This window comes from Hermetia illucens, chromosome 1 (genome assembly GCF_905115235.1).
Source record: "Hermetia illucens chromosome 1, iHerIll2.2.curated.20191125, whole genome shotgun sequence".
Classification (NCBI taxonomy): Eukaryota; Metazoa; Arthropoda; class Insecta; order Diptera; family Stratiomyidae; genus Hermetia; species Hermetia illucens.
In genome coordinates, this window is record NC_051849.1 from 23,082,215 (window position 1) to 23,106,857 (window position 24,643).

The following is a 24,643-nucleotide window of genomic DNA, read 5'->3' on the forward strand; positions in this document are numbered from 1 at the left end:
TAATGAAATCTTCAGATCATGAGTTAGACTTCAAATTATTATCTGCTTAATTAATAACACTTCATTATGTTAAGGCACTAAAAGAAATCAATTAGAAGTTTTAACTGAATTTAATAAAAGAATAATCAAATAAAATTATTCCTTAGAAAACTTTTCTGAGAACCAACGAAGGCAGATCTACTGTTCAGCATTATTTCAACGAAAAGAAAAAAAATAATTGATTAATTACAGAACCACCTTCAGGAGATTCCTAGTCTTTAGAATTATGAAATGTATCCAAACCATCCAAACCGTCTATAGTATAAAGTTGACTCACAGCAATTTGTGTATAAGTTATCAAACTTAATCATGTAAACAAATGAGATTCGCGAATATTGCAAACACAAATTGACTTCTCCTATTCCGTTCCTCATTCGCCAGTTATTCAAATTCTTTTGTATAATAAAGGTTGACATTCTTTCATACACTATTGCTCACTTATGGAAAATTGGTGTGAGCAGAATCTTGACAAAGGCACAATGCAGAATTTTTTATGAACATAATTAAGACTTATACAACGTAAGGAAAATTTGTACATGTAAGTGATGTTCAACAAAGTAAATGTTTAATGTTGTTCAAGTAATCAAGACTTTGCTATTTTAAAGCTCATGGGGAGTCTGCCCAAGCGTTTCACAATATTCTTTGACCACAAAGAGCCAGTTTGATTTGGAGAAGAATCACCAACTCAACAGCTGAGATTAGAACAAAGATTGCCACCAAATATTGAATTGAATATACGTTATTTAGAATGAATAATGAAATATTTAAATTTAAAACGGATGCGATTAGCATCGTATCAAAGTGGTATTACTAGCTATCCTTTGCGACATCGTAGAGTATCGCACCTTTCAGCAGCAATTAGACCGAAGGGTGGTTTTAATGCATCCTGAATTTCATCTAGTAGTCATTGAATAATTATTTGCCATTAGGCCTAACATTTTTGAATTATTGAATTATGTTTACAACCGCGTGCAATTCAAATAAAAAGAAATGCCCCCTAGAACTGCAAATTATAATTTCTTGTCCTTATATAGACGATTTACCAGCACAAGCATATTCATGGAGCAATTAGCAAAAACAAAAAATAAAATAAAAAGTATTCCAAAGAAACTTGAATTACGCTAGTGATTTTTGAACTCTTATGAAATAGTAAAGAGCATTTCACATATGGGATTTTAAATCAAAAAGTCATCCAAAAGTACTTGGCGCCATCATGGAATGTCTTGCATGAGTATTTTGGCTTTCCTAATTGTTATTACCATGATCAACAGAAAGGTGTTAAGTAAGATCTCAATGATATCTGATCCAATGGGATTATTGGCACCAACATCTTTAATGATAAATATTCCATGCACCAAATATGGAAATATGAAACAAATAGGGATAAAATGTATAGATTAATAGATTATTTGGGTTGAATGTGTTCGAAATTGTTGCTTTAATTTGCATTGATTTGATTTTTGGATGCATCAACAACGTACTATGGTGCTTGTGTGCATATAAACAGATATCAAGGTTAATTGAGAGGAAAATTATCAGTTGAAGTTAGTATCCAGCATCGTTCTCTCTACTTAAACAAGAATTAAATAAAACTGGGTTGATATCTAAATATGTGGAATCCTATTGTTATTCAATTCTGTATTTGTATGGTTGGTTACCATCCAGTCGAAAACGATATTTTGAAGCAGTTACTCCTGTTAATCTATTTTCTTCTAAAAATTCACAAAATCATACGACGTCGAACAAAAAATTAACAGGAGTCAACATACATCAACAATATATACATAAAGGAGAGAACGACCTGAACACAGAACCCCCTTTTTTTTTTTAGTCCGTTGCCGCTGCAAGGATCCAATATAGCGGAAGGAACTTCACCACAAATGCGATCTGCGAGAAAATTGGCACCAACAAAATCTCGCACGATTCAGCCTACTTTTATTAGACAGCACGATTCTTGGCAATTTCACAATCAATATATCGTTCGGTTGTAGCTCCTCCTCTTCTGCTAAAATGAGTTGATACACACACGCAAGCAAATAATAGTTGCCTATCTGGAAATATAATTTAATCGTTGAAACATTCCAACTAAAAAGTAAATTAAATTTAAATTGTTGTTGACCACTTTGTCGACTATACACTTCCTGAAATCATTTTGTTTTCCGGGTTTTCCAAATTGGTATCGTCCATCCTCCCACGGACATCAGGCCGCGAGAGAAACAAAACACCATAGACACATATGTATGCTCTTCTGCTGCCTCTGACTTGACCTCTTCTGCGTCACTCGACTTTGCTTTCTGTTCGAAGAGACTGCGAGCAGCGGTGGTGGCACTCTGGGCTTGCTTCATGGAGACCTCTGCCTGGGCGAGAAGCGTCGCTTGGGTGGAAATCAAGGTCACCAACCGGCGGATCACTAACGACAGAAATAGAATCCAGATGCCGACCAAAAGCAAGAAATATGCATGCGCCTGCCGACCTAACATTGCTAGAAACCGCAATCTAAGCAATCGTTGCTATCGTGATGGGCAAAACGAGCAACAAAACTACGCCGATTTCGGCATAAAGGAAGGTCGCGATCAAAGTCCAGACGAGACTCATCTTTTAACTTCCAATTTCAATGGGTTTCACAAAAATTTACGGACTAACGGCCTGGGGATAACACTCACGGTAAACTGAAACAAACACGGTGCTGGGACACAACTACTTTTATAGCGCTGCACAACTTCGCAACAAGACTACGCGTTCCTCGGCCACGAAAGATATCCACCATAGATACGGAAGACGCCTCTTGCGCGTCAATCTTCACAGTAAAATTTTCGATGAGACTGTTTTTTCATTGCAAAATCACTTCCATCACTGATTTTAGCCCATGACAGTTCCGAGGCTGCAACGATAGGGGCATAATTGCAGTTGTCACGCTATTTCACAATCCGCGGCAGCAGTTTCGCACGCCGTCCTTTCGTAATTTTCTGTCGTCTTCGAATTTGGCACGGCACGCCCGAGACAACAAATTACAAGACTTGGTCAGTTCCCAACATGAAAGTAAATTTCCGACGAAATTTAGGAATTCACGAAATTTATTCAATACACAACATTCAACAATTATTTAACCGCAACCGACACCTCATTGACTTTTATCAATTAATTTAGTTACACGATTTTTTATTGCTGATGCGATATATCCGGCTCGAAGGACCAAATGTAAAGTAATTAAACGCACAAATATAAAAAGGAACACAAAATAATTCCGTCACTTTGTCTTTATTTCTCAAGATCTACACTCTTCTATATCTTCTTCTATTCAACTCTTTCACGGCGTATCTCCGATTGAGATCCTTTCTTATCTTAAAGCGTAAAACTGGACAAGTGGAAGGGTTTCAAGCTAAACCTGTTTTCACACACACATATTCACTACACACATGTATTATTGGAAGATCTCCGTCGAGATCTGTTCCCAATTTTCTCATTTGTGTAGGATTGCAAGCTATGGCAACAAGTTAGTACGTCTACTAATTGCGTGTTACCATGCTCGTCCTACACGTTTAACTAAACCTCTTCCATGACAATTATTACATAGTTTTCATCCGATTGCGCATTGATAATCAATGAGTCGGAGACACTTTAACTCTCATTGCACATTCCGAATACGAAATAAGTGAGAGACATAGAACTCATATTTTGTCTCAGTTTTAGCTTTTTACACATTTCGATTTCACCACTTAACAGTTCCGTTTTTCCGCTTGTTCCATAAATAAAGGAGAAGTTGCTAGCAGATAGGATTTATCATACATACTCTGTAGTCCTTTCGCCAGTGCGAGCTTCTATATTTGATTCCGCCACTGTCCGCAATATCCTCCGCGCCCAGTTCCATTGTCGAAAAGCGCACCGAAGACGCTGCAATTTGATCTATTTTGTATGAATCGAAGATCATCATTGCTCTTCGCTCTCAAAATGGAGATGATGCTCTGCAGTTTCCTGATATGATTAAATTTCAATCTATCGAGGTAAAATGGAGCATCATATTTTGTATGTCGTTGAGCATCTTCGGACCCTTCTGGTCCAGTTCGAATACCATCGTTTGTAGATTGGTCCTTTCCATGGCAGTATAGCAAGGGTACATCTGTACACGGCCATGAGAGAAGAAATTGGCTGACTGGGCTGACCCTGACCAATGTGCGAGGCCAGATAAAAGCAGAAGGATCACTCTTGATACCATTCAAGATCGGGATGTATAGTCTACCTTCATCCAGATCGGGCGGGCGGTAATTAGCGCGAGATCTTGGGCTGTACATTAATGAAGACAAGACGAAGTACATGGGGGTAACATCAGAGCCAAAGAACAAAGAACTAAAAACATCAAATCGCACTGGTCAAATGAGAACAATAAAAATAGAAGACTACAAATTTGAGACCGTTGAAAATTTCTCCTATTTTGGGTCAAAAATCACAACCTATGGCGCACAGTTGTTGGCTGCCAACAGAGTCGATTTCAGTTTTCAAAAATTGTTTCGTTCGAAAGGTCTCATCATAGAGTCAAAGCTCTTACTGTACAAGACTATGGTCTTGCCAGTTCTTATCTATTCCTCGTTGATTACGGTGGGTGGGTCACTTAATCCGTATGGATGAGGATAATCCCACCCGAAAAGTCAAGGGCAGTTCCTGGAGTTCCTTACTAAGGCAGACTTAGTCCGGATACCAGTTCCTGCGCCGTTGATGACGATGAATCGCGAGTTACCCGTCGAAGAGACTTCTTTGGCATGAACAGGACGACGGGCCGAAGGGGTATGTAGTGACAGCAGGTGTTCCTCAAAGCTCCGTATCGGAGCCCCTGCTGTGGAACAAAATGTATGACTGAGTGCTCGGAGGTAAAGGAGGCAACGTGCATTGGTTTTGCAGACGTTTTTCAGCGAGGACGTGGAACTGCATGCAAGTGAAACCATTCATGCCACAAAAGCATGGCTCCAAGTGATGAAACTGGACCTGGTGGAAGATAAGACGGAGGCGGTTCTTATTACCAATCGCAGGAAAAATAAAACTGTCAAAATCCGAGTTGGTAATCACGAGGTTGTTTCAAAATCGATTATTAGAAAGATGATCGACGGCACGAGGTCGTTTGAAAATCGATCATTAGATAGATGATCAATGGCAAGTTGAACTTCAAGGTGCACCTGGATTATGCGCGCTAAATGCTAGTTCATCTCTAGCAAGGATGATGCCTAATATTGAAGGGTCAAAATCTGGTCTTCGGCTGCTTGTCGCAGTGGTGGTGAGATTACTGGATAACACAGTAAACCAGGGAAGGGTAAGTTCGGCATAGCGGCCAATCACGCTGAGAGTGTGCATTGCATATAGGGCGGTATCTGGTGAGGCGGTGTCTGTCATCGCGTGCACGATTCCCTTGGATCTTCTAGCGAATGAGTCACACTGTCCCCTACGGGAGAAGGAAGGTGATTCCGGCCGAAGTGACTGCGGGGTTCTGAAAAGCCACTGGGAAGGAGTTGTACAGGAGATGGTAGCAACGGTGGAATAATTCCGAAAAAGGCCGCTGGACCCATACATTGATTCCCTGTATTGAGAGATGGATCAAGCGTAAATATGGAGAATTGAATTATCGCCTAATACAGTTCCCTACCATACTTGCATCACTTCAGATTGGGTGTGTCCCCAGACTGTCCCGAATAAGTCGCTACACTCAATGGCCCGGAGCATGCTATGTTTGACTGCCCGAGATTCTGGATTGAAAGATGGAGGTTGAACGACGCCTTCAACGTAGTTATCAGAATCCTGACATTCATGAATTTTGCCTTACAGTGTCCGAAGTCCATGCTCGGATTCTGTTCAGCCAACATGCGGATGATGTACGGTAAAAGACATACAGCCTTTTTCGGGGGCCAGGTATCCAATATCCGACATTTTCTGTTCTGCCCAGCTCGGTGTTCACATTAGTAAACTTTCAGGCACTAAATGCAAGCTTCCCAATGAGTTCGAAAGCATGCCTTCTACAAATTTCTAGGCAGGGGGTGAATCTCCTCCAAAATCTGCGCCACGCCGCGATCTGATTGCTCTTGATTGCGAGTGGATTCGTAGTCTGTGACTTTGGAGCGTTAAAATCCATATTTTCCATATCTATCCTTTTGGACACTCTTAGTGTAGTAGCAAACTACTACAGGCTCGCCCACCACAACAAAATGGTGTCCGAGGGGGAGGATTCTTGTGGTATTGATGAATATTTTCATTAAAATTCATCATTAAAACCGGAATTGAAATGAAAAAAATTGTAATGCTTCAAGGATGCTTTTGTGTGAATCAGTTCCAAAAGAAATCATGAAAATGGCGGTTAAATAAATAAAACACTCAATTTCAATTAGTGTGCATGTATCTATTTGTAGAAATCTCTATTCATCCTGCCAGCCTAATTATGGTTACAGATGATAAATATTAGTTAATTTTACGAGTTCTATTGAAATTATTATTCATATTCATTCAGCTTTCGATTCAATTCCATGCAGTTAGTATCAATAGGAAAAATACCAATTTATTATATTATTAATCCCAAGGCTGACTGGATAAAAGAGAATGGCCTACAATGGATATGGATATTCGGAATGAAGTAGAGCCAAACTAGGGCCAGAGATCTCAATAATGTAATTAATATCCTTGCAATAATAGTAAATAATATTTAACCCAATTAGTTAGCACCCAATCAAGGCTGAAATCAGATTTGTATCTATTTAAGAAGATTGTCATAGGCTCGGTATTGAATTCATAGGAAAATAATCTTAGAAGGACGTAGCGTAAATATGACTGAAAGTCACATTCTTATGTGTTAACTCAATATTTCACTGACATTCCATAACAAATTGAGTTCTTTTTGGAATTTTCTCAATTTTCTTCTAAATTTTTAATAAAGTTTCTATTTTTTTACCGGAATTCAATTTGTACAAACATCCTTTCAGCCCACTTGCCTACTCGGTTTCAAAAGTCAGATTGTAATAAATTTAGGTGAAATTTAACTTTAAGAAAAACTCCAAATATTTCCACTAAAGGAAATGAAGTTAAAATGCCTAAACGGGAGGGAAAGCCCAGGTGTGGTTTTACATGAGTATCTTTTTTCACATAAGATATACTATTACCTGCTTGTTGCCCGGAGCAACAGCGGCTTAAAGAAGTATCAGAAGTTACTTTGGGTTACGCTAATGATACGCATCCCCACATTCAAAGGATTCTAGCACATTTTCGTTGATATGAGCAATATCATTTTCGTATGAAAGATTGAAAGGACTTTGAACGTCTCCGACATTGAATAATAATTTCGATTGAAGAGGAGTTTCGAAAACGGCTCTTCGTTTTAAAGCTACATCAAAGGAGATCATCGACATGGAAATTCATTTAGATTATTCGGGAACATACTCAGATATATGTTGGACATGACAGACTGGATTATGGGGTTTAGTCATTGGTTCAACGTTGTCCAAGATACCAAGAATTTAATTTAAACTGAACAAATTCAAGTTAAGCTTGAGAGGGTTTACCTAGTCAGCTAGTCGGAAAAGCGTACTTTATGGGGATCTAAACTGATGGGTATTACATTTTGAACATTTCCTGTCATAATTTCTGTCTTCAAATAACGGTTTTCAGAAAGTTTATTATCCTTCAGAGCCACTTGGAGTTAATATAAAGTTCCTTGATTTTGCATTATCTGTTACAGGAAGGGAAGAATGCTTTAAGCTTTTTTGTAAAAAACATCTGAATGAATGAAAGAGGATTTTACAAAAGAAAAAAAAAAAATTTTTGGTGGAGTACTATGCTTGAAATATGGAGATTTCCACGTTGTTACTTTGTCCTTCCGTTCATGGAAGACGCAAAAATTAAAATTTTATAAAAGGAAGTGCAAAATAAAGTTAAATGCAAATTGTCGTAAGAATATTTTATTCCTTTAATTAAAATTCGTATTTACCTCGAACTGTAGACAGTATTAAATTCATCATCATCAACAGCGCAACAACCGGTATCCGGTGTAGGTCTGACTTCATAAGGAACTCCATTCATCCTCGTTTGTGCCGAGGTCCACCTATTCGAAATTCCTTATAGCTGTCTGGAATCAGGGTCTGCCGCGTTTTCTTTTTATACTGTCCATGCTGTCCTTATATAATACCTTTCTCGGAGTGGATCATCCTCATATATTCGAATTCAGTGACTTTTTCACCACAACCGTCGTAATATCGCCTATAAATTTTATCGTTACATATTCAGTGGAATCGTCTATCCCCTGGTATAAGGTTGCCATAGTTTCCTAGGGCATAGAACTGTCGGTTCTTGGGAATGCACTTTACCTCCCTCCACGATTTTCCGAGAAGCTTGGACTCCTTCTCCGCTATCCTTCGCTACGTGATTCTAGGCCAACCCACTCGCCATCTTCTTTTTTTGGGTGAAGGTTTAAATCTTAAAAAGACACAGCTGCGCCAGGTAGCAGGAGTATGTGTAGGATTGTCACCCAAAAAAAGCCACCCTCACTTCTTCGCCCATATCCCCGCGGGAACGCCGTGAAGTATTATGAGATTAGATTTTCGTCTGCTACTTGTAGTCAAGCCTAAAATTAACAGGCAAAAGGTAGCTCCCTCCATTCTACAAGTTTCGGTTTTAAATGTAAATATATATTTCGGGAGCGACTTACCCTCTTCATCAGTGAGTCTTTGAGGGTTTCACGTGAGTACCTGTCTGGACGATTCAATCCCACGGTATTCTTAAGACACGGATTAATTTTGTGACCACAATCAGAGCCCCGCTGATACAAGCAACAACGGTGCCAGTCTATACCAAGTGCACGGCTTAGCATTCATACTGGTGGATGCAAAACCTACCTAAATCTCTGCCGAACTAAGGAGTACGGCACCCGCGTTAAAAGGCAACACCGCCTCGAGGCCCGAAGGTCTCTTTTCGCTGAAGCATAACCAACAACTCCCATGAAGCTCCCACTAGGGGACCAACCGCAAATAACCGAGCTGTACTCACATACAACGGGAGTTCACCTGAAGTATGAGAGTCCAGGGGCTATCCCGGTTCCCATGGTACAAGTATACTCCTGGTGAGGTTTCCTGACCAAATTGCCACTTCAGATGAGTCCCCGTGCAGACTCGGGTCTGATCGCCCTGATTAGGCCTTTGGAGCATTTGCCTACTGCACCACGGCCGGCAAGCCAAAGTGAGTACAGCGTCTCCCGGTGCCACCACTATGGAGGTTCTCTTCGGCCACTTGATTTGGCCGACAGGGTTGCCGCCCTGTCTTCCTCGCTGCCACCTCTGAGCACCACCTCCTTCATTAGAACAATGATCATTATCAACGGCGCAATAACCGGTATTTGGTCTAGGTCCGCCTTAGTAAGGAACTCCAGACACCCTGGTTTTGCGCCGAAGTCCACCAATTCGATATCCTTAAAAGCTGCTTGGCGTTCTGGCTTACGCCATCGCTCCATCTTAGGCAGGGTCTGTCTCGTCTTCGTTTTCTACCATAGATATTGCCCTTATAGCCTTTCCGAACTGGATCATCCTCATCCATGCGGATTGAGTGACCACTGCAACCTGTTAAGCCAGATTTTATCTACGTGGTATAGATTTCATAGGTTTCATAATCCATACAGCTCAACTTATTGAGGGGATTTTGTCCAAAACCAGACGGTTATGGATTTCGTGGTTATGTAGGCTACGGAATCGTCCATCCTCATGTAGGGTGCCAAACATTTTTCGGAGGATTCTTATCTCGAACGCGGCCAAGACTTCGCAGTTTTTTTGCTAAGAATACCGAGGAATACATATGGACTGGCAGGATCATAGTCTTGAAAAGTAAGATCTTTCGAGTGAAACAGTTTTGTAAGCTGAAATAGGCTCTGTTGGCAGTAAACAACTGTGCGTGGATTTCATCATCAAAGCTGTTATCGGTTGTGATTTTCGACCCTAGATAGCAGAAGTTTTCAACGGTCTCAAAATTGTAGTCTGTTGTTTGACCAGTGTGATTCGATGTTGTTCGTCCTTTGCTTTTGGCGCTGACGTTGCCTTCATTTATATGCAGCCCTAGATCTCGCGCCAATCGCCGCCTGCTCAATCTGGATGAAGGTAGACTGTACATCTCGGGTTGTTCTTCCTATAATGTCAATATCGTTAGCGTAGGCCAGTAGTTGGGTGGACTCGAAGAGGATGGTGCCTCTCGCATTTACGTCTGCATCGCGAATCACCTATCCCCTTGCCGCAGACTGTTGTTGATGTCAAATGGACTTGAGAGTGATCCTGCTGCTTTTATCTGGCCTCGCACAGTGGTCAGGGTCTGCCTAGTCAGTCTTATCAATTTCGTGGGGATACCGAATTCTCTCATGGCCATGTACAGTTTTACCCTAGCTATGCTGTGAAATCGTGCCACTGATGTCCATACTCCAACGCTTGCTGCAGAGAGAAAATCTGATATGTCGCTGATTTGCCTGGAGGGAAGCCTCTTTGGTATGGGCCAATGATGTTCTGGGCGTATTATAGATGGTACTCAGCAACGTGATACCTCTATGATTGCTGCACTGCGTGATTTCTCCCTCTTTATGTATTGGACGGATAATGTCCCTTTGTCTCTTGTCCATCGTGTTCAGTTGGCCTGACCTCCAACTTGCCGATGTTATGGTTGTTCAATGGTTCACCAAAGTACTTAACCCATCGCTCCAATATGCCCATTCTGTCGGAAATCAGATTTCCCTCTTTATTTCGGCAGGATGAGCATCGAGGTGTGTAAGGCTTCATCCTGCTGACTTGCCGCCTGGTGCGGTTGCTCCCTGTACTTTTCTAGTTCACAGACTTGTTGGTTCTCCCAGGCTTCCTTTTTCCGTCTGTGAAGTCGCTTCTCCGCTCGACGGAGTTCCTGATAAGTCTCTGCGCGTGCCCGCGTTCTTTGAGAATGCAATATTACTCGGTATGCGGCATTCTGCCGTTCCGTTGCTAGCTTACATACATCATCAAACCAGCCGTTCCGACTCTGCACTTTTCGAGTTCACAGACCTATGGGTTCTGCCACCTGCCGTTTGTGAAGTCACTTCTTCGCTCGCCGGAGTTCGTGATAAGTCTCCGCGCGTGCCCGCGTTCTTTGAGAATGCAACATTGCACACTCATCAGTTCCGATGCTAGCTTACATTCATCGTCAAACCAGCTTGAGTGTTAACTCTCACCTGATTATTAGAATGGATTCTGAGTGGTGTTGTTATTCGAGCTCGGAACACTATGCCAACGAGATAGTGATCCGAGTTTATATTAGCCTCCCTATATATTCTGACATTCATCAAAGCCGAGAGGTGGCGGCGTTCGATTAGCACGTGGTCAATTTGGTTGAAAGTGGTCCCGTCTGGGGAGACCCGCGTATGTTTGTGCACCGACTTCAGCATAAACCAGGTACTTCCAATAACCATTTCGTACGATACTGCTAACAGAATCATTATCATTGGTATCCTTATGTAAGCTATGGGAGCCAACGTATCGCCTGAATACGGGCTCCGTCCCTACTTGGCCGTTAAAATCTCCAACTATGTTTTCGATATTATACTTAGGACATGTTTCGAAGGTAATCTCAGTTGCCTCATAGAAGGTATCCTTTTCCGACCCTGCAGCCTCCTTCGTAGGGGCGTGAGGTTAATGAGGCTTATATTCCTAAATTTGCCTCAGAAACGCAGAGTGCATAACTTTTCTCTAATATTTTCAAAACCGATAACGGCAGGTTTCATTTCTTTTGCTGACTAAGAAACCTACTCTGAACATATAGTTTACTGGATGGCCACTATAATATATGGTGTAGTGGCTCTTCTTCAGGAAACCGTCCCTGTGTAATGCATCTTTCGCAGCGCTGTTACATCAGTCGTATATTGGGAGAGGATGTCGATTATCCGAGATAAGTAACCTGGGACACTCAGTTTAGCCAGGCTGCCCTTAATCCAATCTTAGTTGGCCCAGTTGAAGGCACTCCTGATATCCAGCGTTACTACTGCCCGCACTTACCAGCGGCCAAAGCCTTCCGGGCCAGGTCTACGATCGTTGCAATGGCATTGATCATGGACCGCACTTTGCAAAACCCATACTGCCACTCCGATAGACCGCCCTCTAGGTCGACGGAAGGAAGCAGCTTGTTGTATATCACCCGCTCCAACATCTAACCATAGTGTCTAAAAGACAAGATAGAGCAATATGAAGATTGTGCCGGATTTGGGCACACCCTCTTCATATCCGGACCATCCAACTTCAGAGCTTTGTTCGGAATACCGAAGCTTTATTGTCCCCAATTCGTTTACAGATCTGCCGTAGTTCCTCTTTGGTTACCCCGAACAAGAGTTGCGGGCGCATTACTTGAAGTGACTTTTGTCCCCGATTTTTTTTCATTACGCCAGGGGTTCGTATTTGCCTCAAGACACAGCTTTCCCGCATAACCTTCGACTGCCGATGTTCTGGTCTTTTGGCCATGCCAACACTCTCAACAGTGAGATCTCTTGGTTCTATCAGTAGTTTGCTGTCCTACTGTGAATGAACTTGCGTCGCGGCATTGTAGAGTCGCATGCCTCAGTTACCCGTTGACAAAATTGGCTCACTTTTTCAAGTACCGTTCCCTTCGAGTCACATCCTTCTAAAGCAGCCGGGAAAGTTTCTTCCTCGAAAGCTCCTGGTTTTTCCACTTCTGTTGTTCACTCCTCCCGCTCTTGATATCGAGAAAGATGGCTTGATGGCCACTATGGGTGCAGTGTTTACCCACCCGCCAGACATTTCTTGAATGGTCCACATGCCCGCCGCTCCCGCCGGCGAGAAGCAGATGAATAGGTGATCTCCGGGGATAGTACAATGGGCCTAGCAAAGGTCTTAATGCTTGCAGCTGTGGGCTACGAATATGGGCCTGCAAAGATAGGTAAACCTAGTTTTACGTAAGAGTATTATTTGAAGATTACAGTCGCCGAGGATTCGATAAGCGTTAAAATCAAGTAGCTTCTCCTTTTTACAAACAATTTTTTATGAATAGAGCTATTTACTCTCTTCATCAGTTCTTAGCTATCTTTACTACTTTAAACCTTTTTATGGCGTTCTTCCACATATGATCTAGCGAAACTTGGTCACTTGCGGTAGTTGGCCAGGTCTTCGCTTCTTGCACTACATTTGACATAAAGATATTAGAGATGACAGTCCGGCACCGAGCGCCCGACTCGCTGGCAATTTTTGAATTGTAAAATTTATTTATTCCTTATCTGCCGAACTATTCCATTTTGCAAGAGGTGTTAACCACGATTAACTACATAACCATCATACTGCTCAGTTATTATGTCTTCGTTGGGGAGAATGTTTGATGGGTTCTCTTTGGGCTTTTACTTTCTCGGTGGTCACCTCTGCAGAGTAAGTGTGGTATGGACCACTTTTAATTAGTTATTTGGCTGCCTCTAAACAGAAAATATTAGTGAAGAAATTCCCCGTGGCCTCCTCAGAAAGTTCTTCTTTGTTTTCAAGGAGGATATAATGGTTAGAGCTTTCTGATTATTTGACCCGGAAGCACTTCATCAGTGGGGGAGGGGAGCCGCTCCATAAAATTTGCTCAGTTGCATCTTATGGAAATGGAAATAAAAACACAGAGAAGACGAAAAGAAAATGACGGAGATGTTCTGCTCATAATGATTTAAAACGAGCCTTGCTACCACTTCGTCAGTAAATCATCGTCGTGGCATTTTTAAGGCCAACCACCATAGTTACATCGGCATAAATACGAGAAGGGACAAACTCGCGAAAAAGAGAGAAGTCCTTTGAATTAAGTCGAACGAAGGTTCTTTCGAAAATACAAAAAAAGCCTGAAAGCACTAGGCCAAACATGAGGTCCACCCAGAGGGACCAAACCGATGATGCACATGCAATACATAACCAGGATGGTCAAGGCGTCCAGAACGTGGCGTAGAACAATGAACACTACAAGTGTCTTGGAAAATCCTGTAGAGAATATGGCAACCCATAGGGTTCCATCAAGAAAAGTAAAACCACCATTCAATTATTGGAAATAATCAAATACTGTTAAGTTTATTGGATGAACAATTATAACAAAATGACCAACGAAAATGGTAGACTAATAAAATATTCCAAAAGTTTCCACACGGCCATTACAAAGTTGATATTTGACAGAAGATCGAATATTACGCTTGTCGCCTAGGCTTCGATTCACCATTTACTAGTTCCCTCTCCAAGTTGAGTTTGCACGTTTGGAAATAGTCCAGCCTCAGCTTTTGCCGTTCCAATTGCTCGTCTATCGCCGAAATCTCGTCTGAAGTCTCACTGATGCGCCCCTCTTCCCCAGGTAAGGCGGTCCTCACCTGGAATAAATAATATAAATACAACCCCGCCTTCTTTCTTCCTAAATCGTTTATGAGGTCGATCGTGTCCCTTATGTTCTTATTGACGGTTGCAAATCGATCCATGGTCAAACTTGGAAAAACAAGAGAGAAACAAGTACCTTTATTCGTGGTGATCAAAACCGAATGATGCTTTTACGCCTGAAGTCCTTTAAGTTTATACTCAAGTCTGTTAATTTTGTTTTTCTGGTCGCCAGTTTTATGGCCGAATTTGCTAATTATCCTATAATTATTTTAGGCTCTTTCATTAACAAACTCCTGGAAAAATACCGAACTTTTAGGCTGCCAGGTATTCAACCATATTTACACAAGCCCCAAAATATCCCGAGCGCCGGAACCCCTGAGTCTACTTTTAAAACGTGCAAAGTAAAAAGTTGGATTGCAACCTAATCGTGGAGGGGTTGGAGTTTTAGTTTGAAAAGTCTTGCCAGGATCTTTTATGTAGAGCTAGTGCCAGTCTGCAGGACTTTTAGGCTCAACCCAGGCTCAAATTAGACGGAAAAGTCTTTTTTGAAATAATAAAACTTGTTGTTTCTTTTTCGTTGGTGTGGGTATTTATTCTTGCAAATTCCGATATTTCGGGAACCACTTGTTCCCTTCATCAGTGCAAACAACTCTCTTGAAATTGATATTCCGAGCCCGCGAGAAAATTTCGGGCCCGGGGAGAATCATCCTCTTCTCTTTTATAAATTTATGATTGAGATATCTTTTGTAGTCTGCAGAAGTGGCGAACACTTCTTTTGATTTTCATGGCCATTGCAAGGAATTTAGTGGGGCTACCAAAGCACTTGGTGACTGTTTCAAGTTTACGACGCCAACACGGTGTGCCGGAGGATACACTCACAGATTAGCTGGCGGCGTCGTGATTGATTATAAATAACCACATAACTTCTTAGATACACGATTTGTACGATGGCGTGGTTGAATCATTATGATCGGCCGGGAGGATTGCTGGTTTAACCTCCCAGTTGACACATTCACCTGCGTTCCATTGATTTCAACCATTTGTATACTGCGGTTGAGAGTCTTTTGATGACTCAATGGAGACAAGCTGGACCAAGATATTTGAACGGGGTCGACTCACACGGTGGAGAGATTGGCATGGACGAAGTTCTTGCATATGCTCCCGCTACTACCGACAAACCAATCGCAAGACAACCATAGAGAAGTTCCGAATACTCACTAGGCAGGTGATACACTCAGGTCCTCCTAGTAGGTCAATGAACACGGTAGGTAGTCGCTGAATCCAGATTGGTTTTTCTTCATGGCATATTAGGGACGCTTTCGACCTCCGATGCCACTGTTCAATTGCCCCGATGAATGTCGAGGGATAAGCCGTGGTCCGGGTACTTCTACAGCCCGTTTAACTCGCTTGACTCAAATTGTGCGCCTTGATCGGTAGTAACAGTGCTCGGTGCAACATTGCAAGAAATCCAAGTTAAGTGGGATGGCTCAGCCATCGATTGCTCCTTCTATGGACAGATCTTCGGCTATCGCGAGAACCAGTGAAGCATAGTTAGGCAATACCGAATGGCCCAACAATTTCAATATGGACCTGTTGGAACCTTTGAACAGGAAGCGGTTGGGTATCGTTTTTAGTGCGCTTTCCAATTTTCAAACCCTGGCCTGACCACACCAGCGTTATCACTGCGGAACGTCACTACGTATTCTAGGCCATACAAATCTTCTCGAAATTACTTAAAAGGCGGCGGTGCGAATGAAGATGAAAAACGTTGGTAAATCGCCTCCGCATGCTTTTAGGGACGCACCAAATACTTGAGCCTTCAATGGTAATAGCTCTAAGTTTCCAGAATGGTGCACTACCTACCACCGGCTACTGCATCTCCATATCGCGAGATAGCTTGCAAGCTAACTCTTTCAAGTTGAAATCCGTCGCCAGAGATATCTCTTTTACCTGGAATAATGCGTCTGCAACGGTGTTCGTCTGCCCGGCTGTATACTCAATTTGCGTAGAATACTACGAAATATAACTATGATGTCGAATCTTATGAGCAGTTGACTTATCCGGCTTTTGAGAGATCGTAAAAAGCAGCGGTTTTTGATATGTTCTGATCGCAAACCGAGTTCCTTCGAGTAAGTGCCTGAAATGCTGGATGCTACTCTATAGCGTGACTAGCTTGCAGTTGTATGTGCTGTAGCTTCACTAGGAGGTTACCCTGCCTTTGCTGCCGCTTCACATCGGATGCATCAGTAATCAAGGCTAACGATCTATTTGACGCTAGCCATTCGCACTGGTCGAATGCTTAGATGGTGGAGTCGGTCCAATGGATCGCCGTTATTTCAACTGCTTGGACAACATATCGTTGAGGGGGGCTTCTGAGCTCCTTGAACGTAACTGATCGCGAAAAATTACGTAGCCTCTCGCGACGTTGATGATCTTGGTGATAGTGTGACTGAAAAACTCAACTTCCTGAACATTTAAAACATACTTCGGGATATTAGTCACCAGGCTATGGTTGTCAAGTCGTTCAAACAACATAGTGCTCATGGTGCTTCCGATTATCTGATGAAACTAAAATGTCCTCAATATAGGGGGTAGTTGACATCGATTTTACTTTTTTTACTATGATCATCATCGTGATCAACGGCGCAACAACCGGTATCCGGTCTAGGCCTCCGTTAATAAGCAACTCCAAACATCCCGGTGTTGGGCTGAGGTCCACCAATTCGATATCCCTAAAAGCTGCCAGGCGTCCTGGCCTACGCCATCGTTCCATCTCAGGCAGGGTCTGCTTCGTCTTCTTTTTCTACCATAGATATTGTCCTAATATACTTTTCAGGTGGGATCATTCTCATCCATATGGATTAACTTATTGATCCGGATTTTATCCACAACCTGATGGTCATGGTATCACTCATAGATTTCGTCGTTATGTAGGCTATGGAATCGTCCATCCTCATGTAGGGGGCCAAACATTCTTTGGAGGATTCTTCTCTTGAACGCGGCCAAGAGTTCGCAATTCTTCTTACTAAGAACCCAAGTCTCCGAGGAATATACGAGGACTGGCAAGATCACTGTCTTCTACAGTAACAGCGTTGACCTTATGATGAGACATTTCGAGTGGAACAGTTTTTGTAAGCTGAAATAAGCTCTGTTGGCTGACAACAACCTCGCGCGGATTTCATCATCATAGCTGTTATTGGTTGTGATTTTTGACCCTGGATAGGATAAGTTATCAACGGTCTCAAAGTTGTGGTCTCCTATCTCTATTCTTCCCGTTTGATCAGTGCGATTTGATTGGTTGGTTGGTTTTCGTGCTGACGTTACCACCATATACTTTGTCTTGCCTTCATTGATGTGCAGCCCAAGATCTCGCACCAATCGCCGCCTCCTCGATCTGGATGAAGGCAGTTTGTACGTCTCGGGTGGTTCTTCTCATGATGTCGATATCGTCAGCATAGGCCAGTAGTTGGTTGGACTTAAAGAGATGGATCACTCTCTCCAGTTCAGTTAGTCATGAGGAAACCCTGACAAGCATCGCCCTCTTTACATTGCTTTTTTTGGACCTGGGGAAAGCGGTTGACCGTGTGCTACACAAACTCATCTGGTAGTCTCTGTGACAGCGCTCAATGCTAGAATAACTCTTTCGTTAGGTTAAATTGCTCTATCACGATTCGAGCGGTTTATATATCTCGGATCAGCCAATGATGAACTGCGTCTTAAATTGTATCACGGATCAGCGCATTGAATGGAGTAGCGTTCCACAATGGGTTTGTTTGTGATCAACGTATCAACGGACGTCTCAAATCCAAAATTCATCGCAGTATCGTCCACCCTGTCGGTCCACGACCCCTCGGAAGCTCTGACAAAATCGCAGAAAATTGAAAATTTCCACGACCGATCGTGGAGAAGCGTCTTCGATTGTATGGATGTATAATTCCTACTGTCGAAAACTCACTTGCCAAACTTAGTTTGAACATCAATGTTGATGGGAAATGACCAAAAGGACGGTCGAAACATACGGCGGCGATCTAACGGAATATCCCGGATTCGTTAACGTATCGCAGGATTTTTGTTAGTGGATGTGATGCCACCCGCCACAACCGGAGCATATCGGCACCGTAGCTCTGATGTCTGATGCGTCCATTGGGGAGGGGGGGGGGGGGGGCATTCACATAGGAAATGCTCCGTGGATTCCGCTTCCTCATAACAGGAGGGACATCTATCATCTTGAATAACTCCTATTCTGTACATATGCCTAGCTAGTGAACTATGGCCTGTTAGAATGCCGACAATACTTCTACCTTCTGCAAGTCCTCCTGCTTTTCAACAGGATGAACTTTGCGGTACGCATGTTCCGTTCTGACAGGGAACGTTTGGTAGGTCTAGTAGCATTTAGGCTCGCCACCTGTCATTGTGGGAAACTTGTTCCCAGTTTTTAAAGACAGCCTTAGCCAATGTTACTGGCACTCCAATTGCTGGCCATGCTCCCGGCATGAGGAGATTCAACCCTCGATTGCTAAATCATCTGAGATTTCATTTCCCTCTACGCCACAGTGAGCAGGTTCCCAGAGTAGTTCCACCATATTAAATCTAGAGATAGAGTTTAAAAGATTTCTGCATTCCTGAACGATTTTCCAGGTGAACAATGCAGCCTGGCTATCACTGTGGATTACGATACATCTGTTTGCCGCCTTTAGAATCGCATAGACTTCGGTATGAAAAACCGTTACATATTGTCCCAAAAGAAAAGTCCACATCTCGTTTTTATTCTAGAGGTAGACTCCGTGTCCAGAACTATTAAAATTGCATCAAATTGCATTCCCTGGTCAGTGATGACCACTGCAGGGACGCCAAAGCGAGGTATCCGCTCTCGACAGAGGGCTTCGGCACAAGATTGCGCCGTAATGTCTTTCAGAGGTATTGCCTCAGGCCACCGCGTAAACCTGTCTATGATTGTGAGGCAATACTTGTAACCGTGCGAGTCTCGCAAAGGCCCTACTATGTCGAGGTGTATTGTGTGGAACCGCTTGGTAGTACGGGGGAATGAGCCCACTTCTTTGCTTACATGCCTGGTGACTTTACACTTTTGGCATGCATTGCACTCTCTGGCCCAGGAATTGACATCCTTGTTAATGGAGGGCCAGAAGTATTTATCGGTGACTAACCGATTTGTTGACCTGATGCCTGGATGCGCTAAGTCGTGAACCGCGTGGAACACTTCCTTGCGAAAGGTGGCCGGAATGTAAGGCCGAGGTCCCGAAATTTGTATTTGGGGTTGGATTTGAGGCTCTGAAGTACTGCGTCATCCTCCTACGCCTTGGCAATAGCCGAGAAGTCGAGTGAGGCGGGGATGTTAACCTCGGAGACACGAGACAAAGCGTCAGCAAAAATGTTGTCCTTGCCGGACACGTGCTGGTTGTCTGACGTAAACTGGCTTATAAAGCTCAGATGTCGAAGCTGACGAGGGGACGCTTTGTCGGGCTTTTGTTTCAAAGCATATGTGAAAGGCTTATGGTCCATCAACACTGTGAATGGCCTGCCTTGCTGGTATTCGCAATATTCGAAATAAATTTCGAATGCCGCGAATCTTGCCGCGCCACACATACATCCGCATTAATACATTAGGCCTAAACCCCATCTTGAGGCGAAGGTCCGCTTACACAGTCCACAAGCTCTTTTCATCTTCACCTCTACATGTTTGTTCCAAAGAAGTTTCTTGTCTAGAATAACTCCCAGATATTTCACTTCTTCGGAGAGTTGAAGAATTGTACTCTTCAACTCTGGAAGGCAAACACCATTCAGTTTCCTCCTTTTTGTAAATGATACAACTTTGGTTTTATTTTTATTTACTGAAAGTCCATGCCTGAGGCACCAACTCTCAATCAAATCAATGGCGCGTTGTGTATTTCCGTTCACACCGTTCCGAGATCTTGAACAACAACTGGCACAGCCACGTCATCGGCAGTTTACATACTAGCGAGTCAATCAGCATACTCAACAGAAGTGACGATAGCATACCTTTTTTAGAACGGCCTTTCGACGCTTCTATTGTTAGGTAGCGATCAACACCCACTTCACTACACAGCAATCTCTGTGTTAGCATAGCATAGATCCACTTAATTAAAGTTTCATCAACACCATGCTCTCTAGCGGCATCACAGAGCTTTTGGAAGGGCACTCAATCAAACACCTCTTCAGTGTCCACAAATTCGCCTTTTCATTCTCTACCTTTGAAACCAAAGTGTGAAGAACAGACTCATAGGACTTTCCACGTTGCTAAGCATGTTGGTTTCCATTTAGTGGGTGCAACCTTAGCGCCTTCTCCCGAAAGTAATGCTCGACCAGTCTTTTCAGACATTTCAGCGAAAATTATATTAAGCTGATTTGCCTGAAGTTCTTTGGGTTTGAATAGTCATCTTTCCCAGACTTAAGTATGAAGACAACCTTCACCTTCTGCTGAGAGGAAGGCACGTAGCCCAGAGCAAGACATCCTCGAAAAATATTTCTTAGAAGTTGCTCTAAGTACTCTATACCCTCCTTTAGCATCGCTGGGTAGATGCCATCCATCCACCGAAGCTCTCGCCTTTTCATTGGTAACAACTGCTCTCGCAGTGTCCAATTCCCCTTGGAACACCTTTGTGTTGAAGGGTTTGCAGAAACCGCCCATTCTTCCCACTTCTGAGACCTGTCCTCCTGGGTGGTGTACCTCCTGGAGAATCTGTATAGATTCAAATCAGGAGTTCGTGAAAGTACCATCCGGTTTTCTAAGAGAGTCCAACTTTCCCGACTCATCCCTTTTAAGGACTTTACACAGCCTTGAAGTTTCTCTCTCGCTTTCCAGTTCTTCACAGTGCATTCTAAAGAGGTCTCGTTTTGCACGTCTAATGAGCTTCTTATAATCACGCTGTGAGTACCGGAAGTTTAACCGATCTTCGTTCTTATTCTTTTTGCAAGCATGGTTTAGAAGTCGCCTGGTTGATTTCCTGAGTTCCACCAAGGAACCACTTTACCGCTTTGGCGTTGGGACAGCCTCCCCATATCATTCAAAAAGTGCGTAATTCAGAATTTCCGATTCATATTCAAACGAAAAAGGAGTCCTTAGTCACCTAGCAAGCTGTACTTCATTGCCAAGAAGTTCATTGAACTTTGACCAATCCGTTTTCCTAAGATTCCGCCCTTGTATTGCAAACTGTTCGCCCGCAATAGGCAGATTGAATTCTAGGTAACGGTGGTCTGACAGTGAGACCTCGTCCAGCAGCCGCCAGTGTTTGAAGTACAGGTCAATTACTTCGCTTCTTCTCGGTCCCACGAACGTAGGGGCGCACCCTACGTTTGCAGTCATGAGACCAGCTGAAGTGATGAAATCAAATAGCTTCTCTCCTCATGGATTGCATTTGCAGCTGCCCCCAAATCCCTTAATTCTTGCATCGGTGGGAGATACAAAGAATCATAGGGTAAATAAGCGGAGGCAACTATGATGTTTTTCCTCCCGCCATTAACGATGACCGTAACTAAATCCTGGGAACAGAACTGTTTCAGCATGGTCTTAACATTAGAACGTAGGCCGTCGGTCGTATAGATCTTAAAAGATCCTAGCCCCCTTTACTGATCCAGTGCCACGGATTCTACTGAATCGGATCCATGGCTCTTGCACCAGAAAAATGTAGGTGAAGTTCTGCAGCTTTATCAGTCTCGCTACCTGCAGATAGGAGGAGGCCTTGGCGTGCCGCAGGTTAATTTCACCAATCTTTAAGCATTTAAATATAAACTTAGTCTAATGAAAACTATTAGAAGCGTATGCCGCGGTCCACTTGTGATGGGATTTCCTCCACACCGTATCGCCAGAGATTTGATCCTCTCGTGTTTGATTTTTCTAAGAAAATTCGCACTTGGATATACATCGGTTTCCATGTCATCCATGAAAGGTCTCATCTCATCCCGCAGAGCATTCGTCTGTTTTCCACTTAGCGCTTTCCTCACTTAGACTTTCAAGGAATCGAATAGCCTGAAAATATGTTCATGTCGTATTCGCAACTGATATCCATGGATGCGTTCACTGGGGTCGTTTCTCCATGGGATCATCCTCGTGGACCGAAATTTGCCTATACATCCCCGATGTCAGCAACGAACACGACGTTAGGTAATCGCAAGCGAAGCAGAATGAAGAACAACTTGAATTGGATGGCTAACCCTGTGACCAATATGTCGTTGAGAGAGGCAACTGTAGTGGTTTCGCAGGATGCGTCGAAAATCATACATACTAGTCAAACTTCATGACTGGTAGACGTCAACCCGTCGCATGTGCCTCAGTCAGACATATTCGTCTATGAAAGAATTGGATTTTGAGCTTAGGTGACTTGTTCAACTTTTTTCCGGAGATATGAACTTCTTAATCGCCATACCAAAAGTCTCCTAATTTGGACGCCCTCGTCGTACTACGAAGCGTCCTGCGTATTGTGCAGGAAATGTTCCTCACAGCGGCGTTCAGCAGCGGTTAATTAGCAGCTTAATTTTGTGTGAGGTGACTACCTTCTTGATACCAACTCCGCTGATGTTTACCGCTTTGTCGAGACGTTTTAGTCCTAGCCGGGTGGTTATGTTCAAACAGGCTCGACAAGGGACAACTTCTCCATTATACCTGAAGATATGAACCATTGCATTGGCTAGTAGCATAAGGCAGTCCGCTGTACTAGTCGTGTGTGCTATAGCGCTTGAACGCTCTTCTGGTTGGAGAGCTGACAGACAGGACTTCATGGCGAAAACTATGGAACTGGATACAGGGAATGGTGAGGACCCTGCTGCCATTAAAAAAAACCTTGCAGCAGTGTGTTGTGTTTTTTGGTGTATTATTTGAACTTCCCGGAGATGCTGTAAGCGTTGTTTTCATGTTTTCATCATCAACCGGTATCCGGTCTAGGCCTGCCTTAATAAGGATCTCCAGACATCCCGGTTTTGTCTTGCCTTCATTGATGTGCAGCCCAAGATCTCGCGCCAGTTTGTACGTCTCGAGTGGTTCTTCCCAATATGTTGATATCGTCAGCATAGGCCAGTTGTTGGGTGGACTTAAAGAGGATCGTACCTCTTGCATTTACCTCCCCACCCTTTTTTATGTTTTGGGGGTAGAAAATTTAAGCACAGTTTCCGTTGCTTGACCAGATTAAGCCGTTCTGTGGGGAGTGCTCGCTGAAGGGTAGTGCAAGCTGTAATCCTGTCATTTCTTTAGTTATATATGTCCTGGATTGTCTTCGACAAATGGAGCAGACCAGTGACTGCCACTGTTGTGATGAGGGTCTGATTTTATCGTGCATCAATTCCAAAGCCTGAAACCTGCTGCCAATGAACGCAAACTATGCCTCCAAGTATTATGGTTCGCTAGAATTAGTGAGTCCTTGCTCAGATAAGCTCTACGTGGCTTTGTGCAGCTTGTGAAGGAGCAAGTGCATCAGAATAGGGTTCCAAGCACTAGTTGATATGTCTGTATTCCCCAGACCCAATAGGTACTCTTTGGTGCTGTCGTTTTTATATTCGTGCATCCGTCAACTGTAAGAATTGGCTGGGATAAGAGGCGATTAAGGAAGGTTGTTGTTAGGAGGCACTTGTTGTTATTACGATGCTGCAGCAAAGTCCAAGTACCCTCGTAATTAACGTCTGAGATTGTGAAGTGCTGTGACAGGCATTCTGCTTCAGCCTGCAGGTTGTTTTTTGGGTACCAAAGCTTTTAGCAATTGCTACTGGCCTATCTATGCACCATTTAACTAAACAAGTTGGGGAATTGAGGCCACTTCAAATAATTGCCGTCGAACTTCGGGATCACTAATTCGGGGAACTGTGGTCTTACTTTACAGATTGATTGACTTACGGTGCCCTGATTGTGCTCTTGGCGCAACATGTGAATGATGGCTGCTTGAAGCTGTTGCTCTGAGTTGTGATAAGTGTCGACGAAGTAAGAGGCAAGCTACTGGTCAGTGGCGGTGGTTCAGAACTTTTCATTCGGATCGTGAAGTTGGATTTTGCAAACATCAAAATCAAAAATTTTCTGAGAGTTTGCATGGATGTAGCACGTGACATTTTGCACCATTATATCTCGCTCTGGTAATAGCTATTAGTTTCTCGGTAATGCCCCACTTGTCTAGAGTACGCCAGATACACTCCCTGTTCATACTATTGAAAGCTTTCTCGAAATCTATGAAGAGTAGGCACAGCGAAGATCTTAACTTTGCCCACTATTCCAAAATGATCCGTATGGTGTTGAT

General features: G+C 43.1%; 1 protein-coding gene across 1 annotated transcript; it reads right to left on the bottom strand.

Annotated features, from left to right (window-relative positions):
* Positions 1 to 2,086: 2,086 nt before the first annotated feature.
* LOC119646825 (B-cell receptor-associated protein 31-like) lies at positions 2,087 to 2,795 on the bottom strand. Its single transcript, XM_038047444.1, has 3 exons — positions 2,542 to 2,795; positions 2,302 to 2,504; positions 2,087 to 2,090 (listed from the first exon to the last, which is right to left on the bottom strand). The coding sequence occupies exons 1-3, from the start codon at positions 2,632 to 2,634 to the stop codon at positions 2,087 to 2,089; spliced, it is 300 nt and encodes a 99-aa protein (XP_037903372.1). The 5' UTR covers positions 2,635 to 2,795.
* Between the last annotated feature and the right edge of the window lie 21,848 nt (positions 2,796 to 24,643).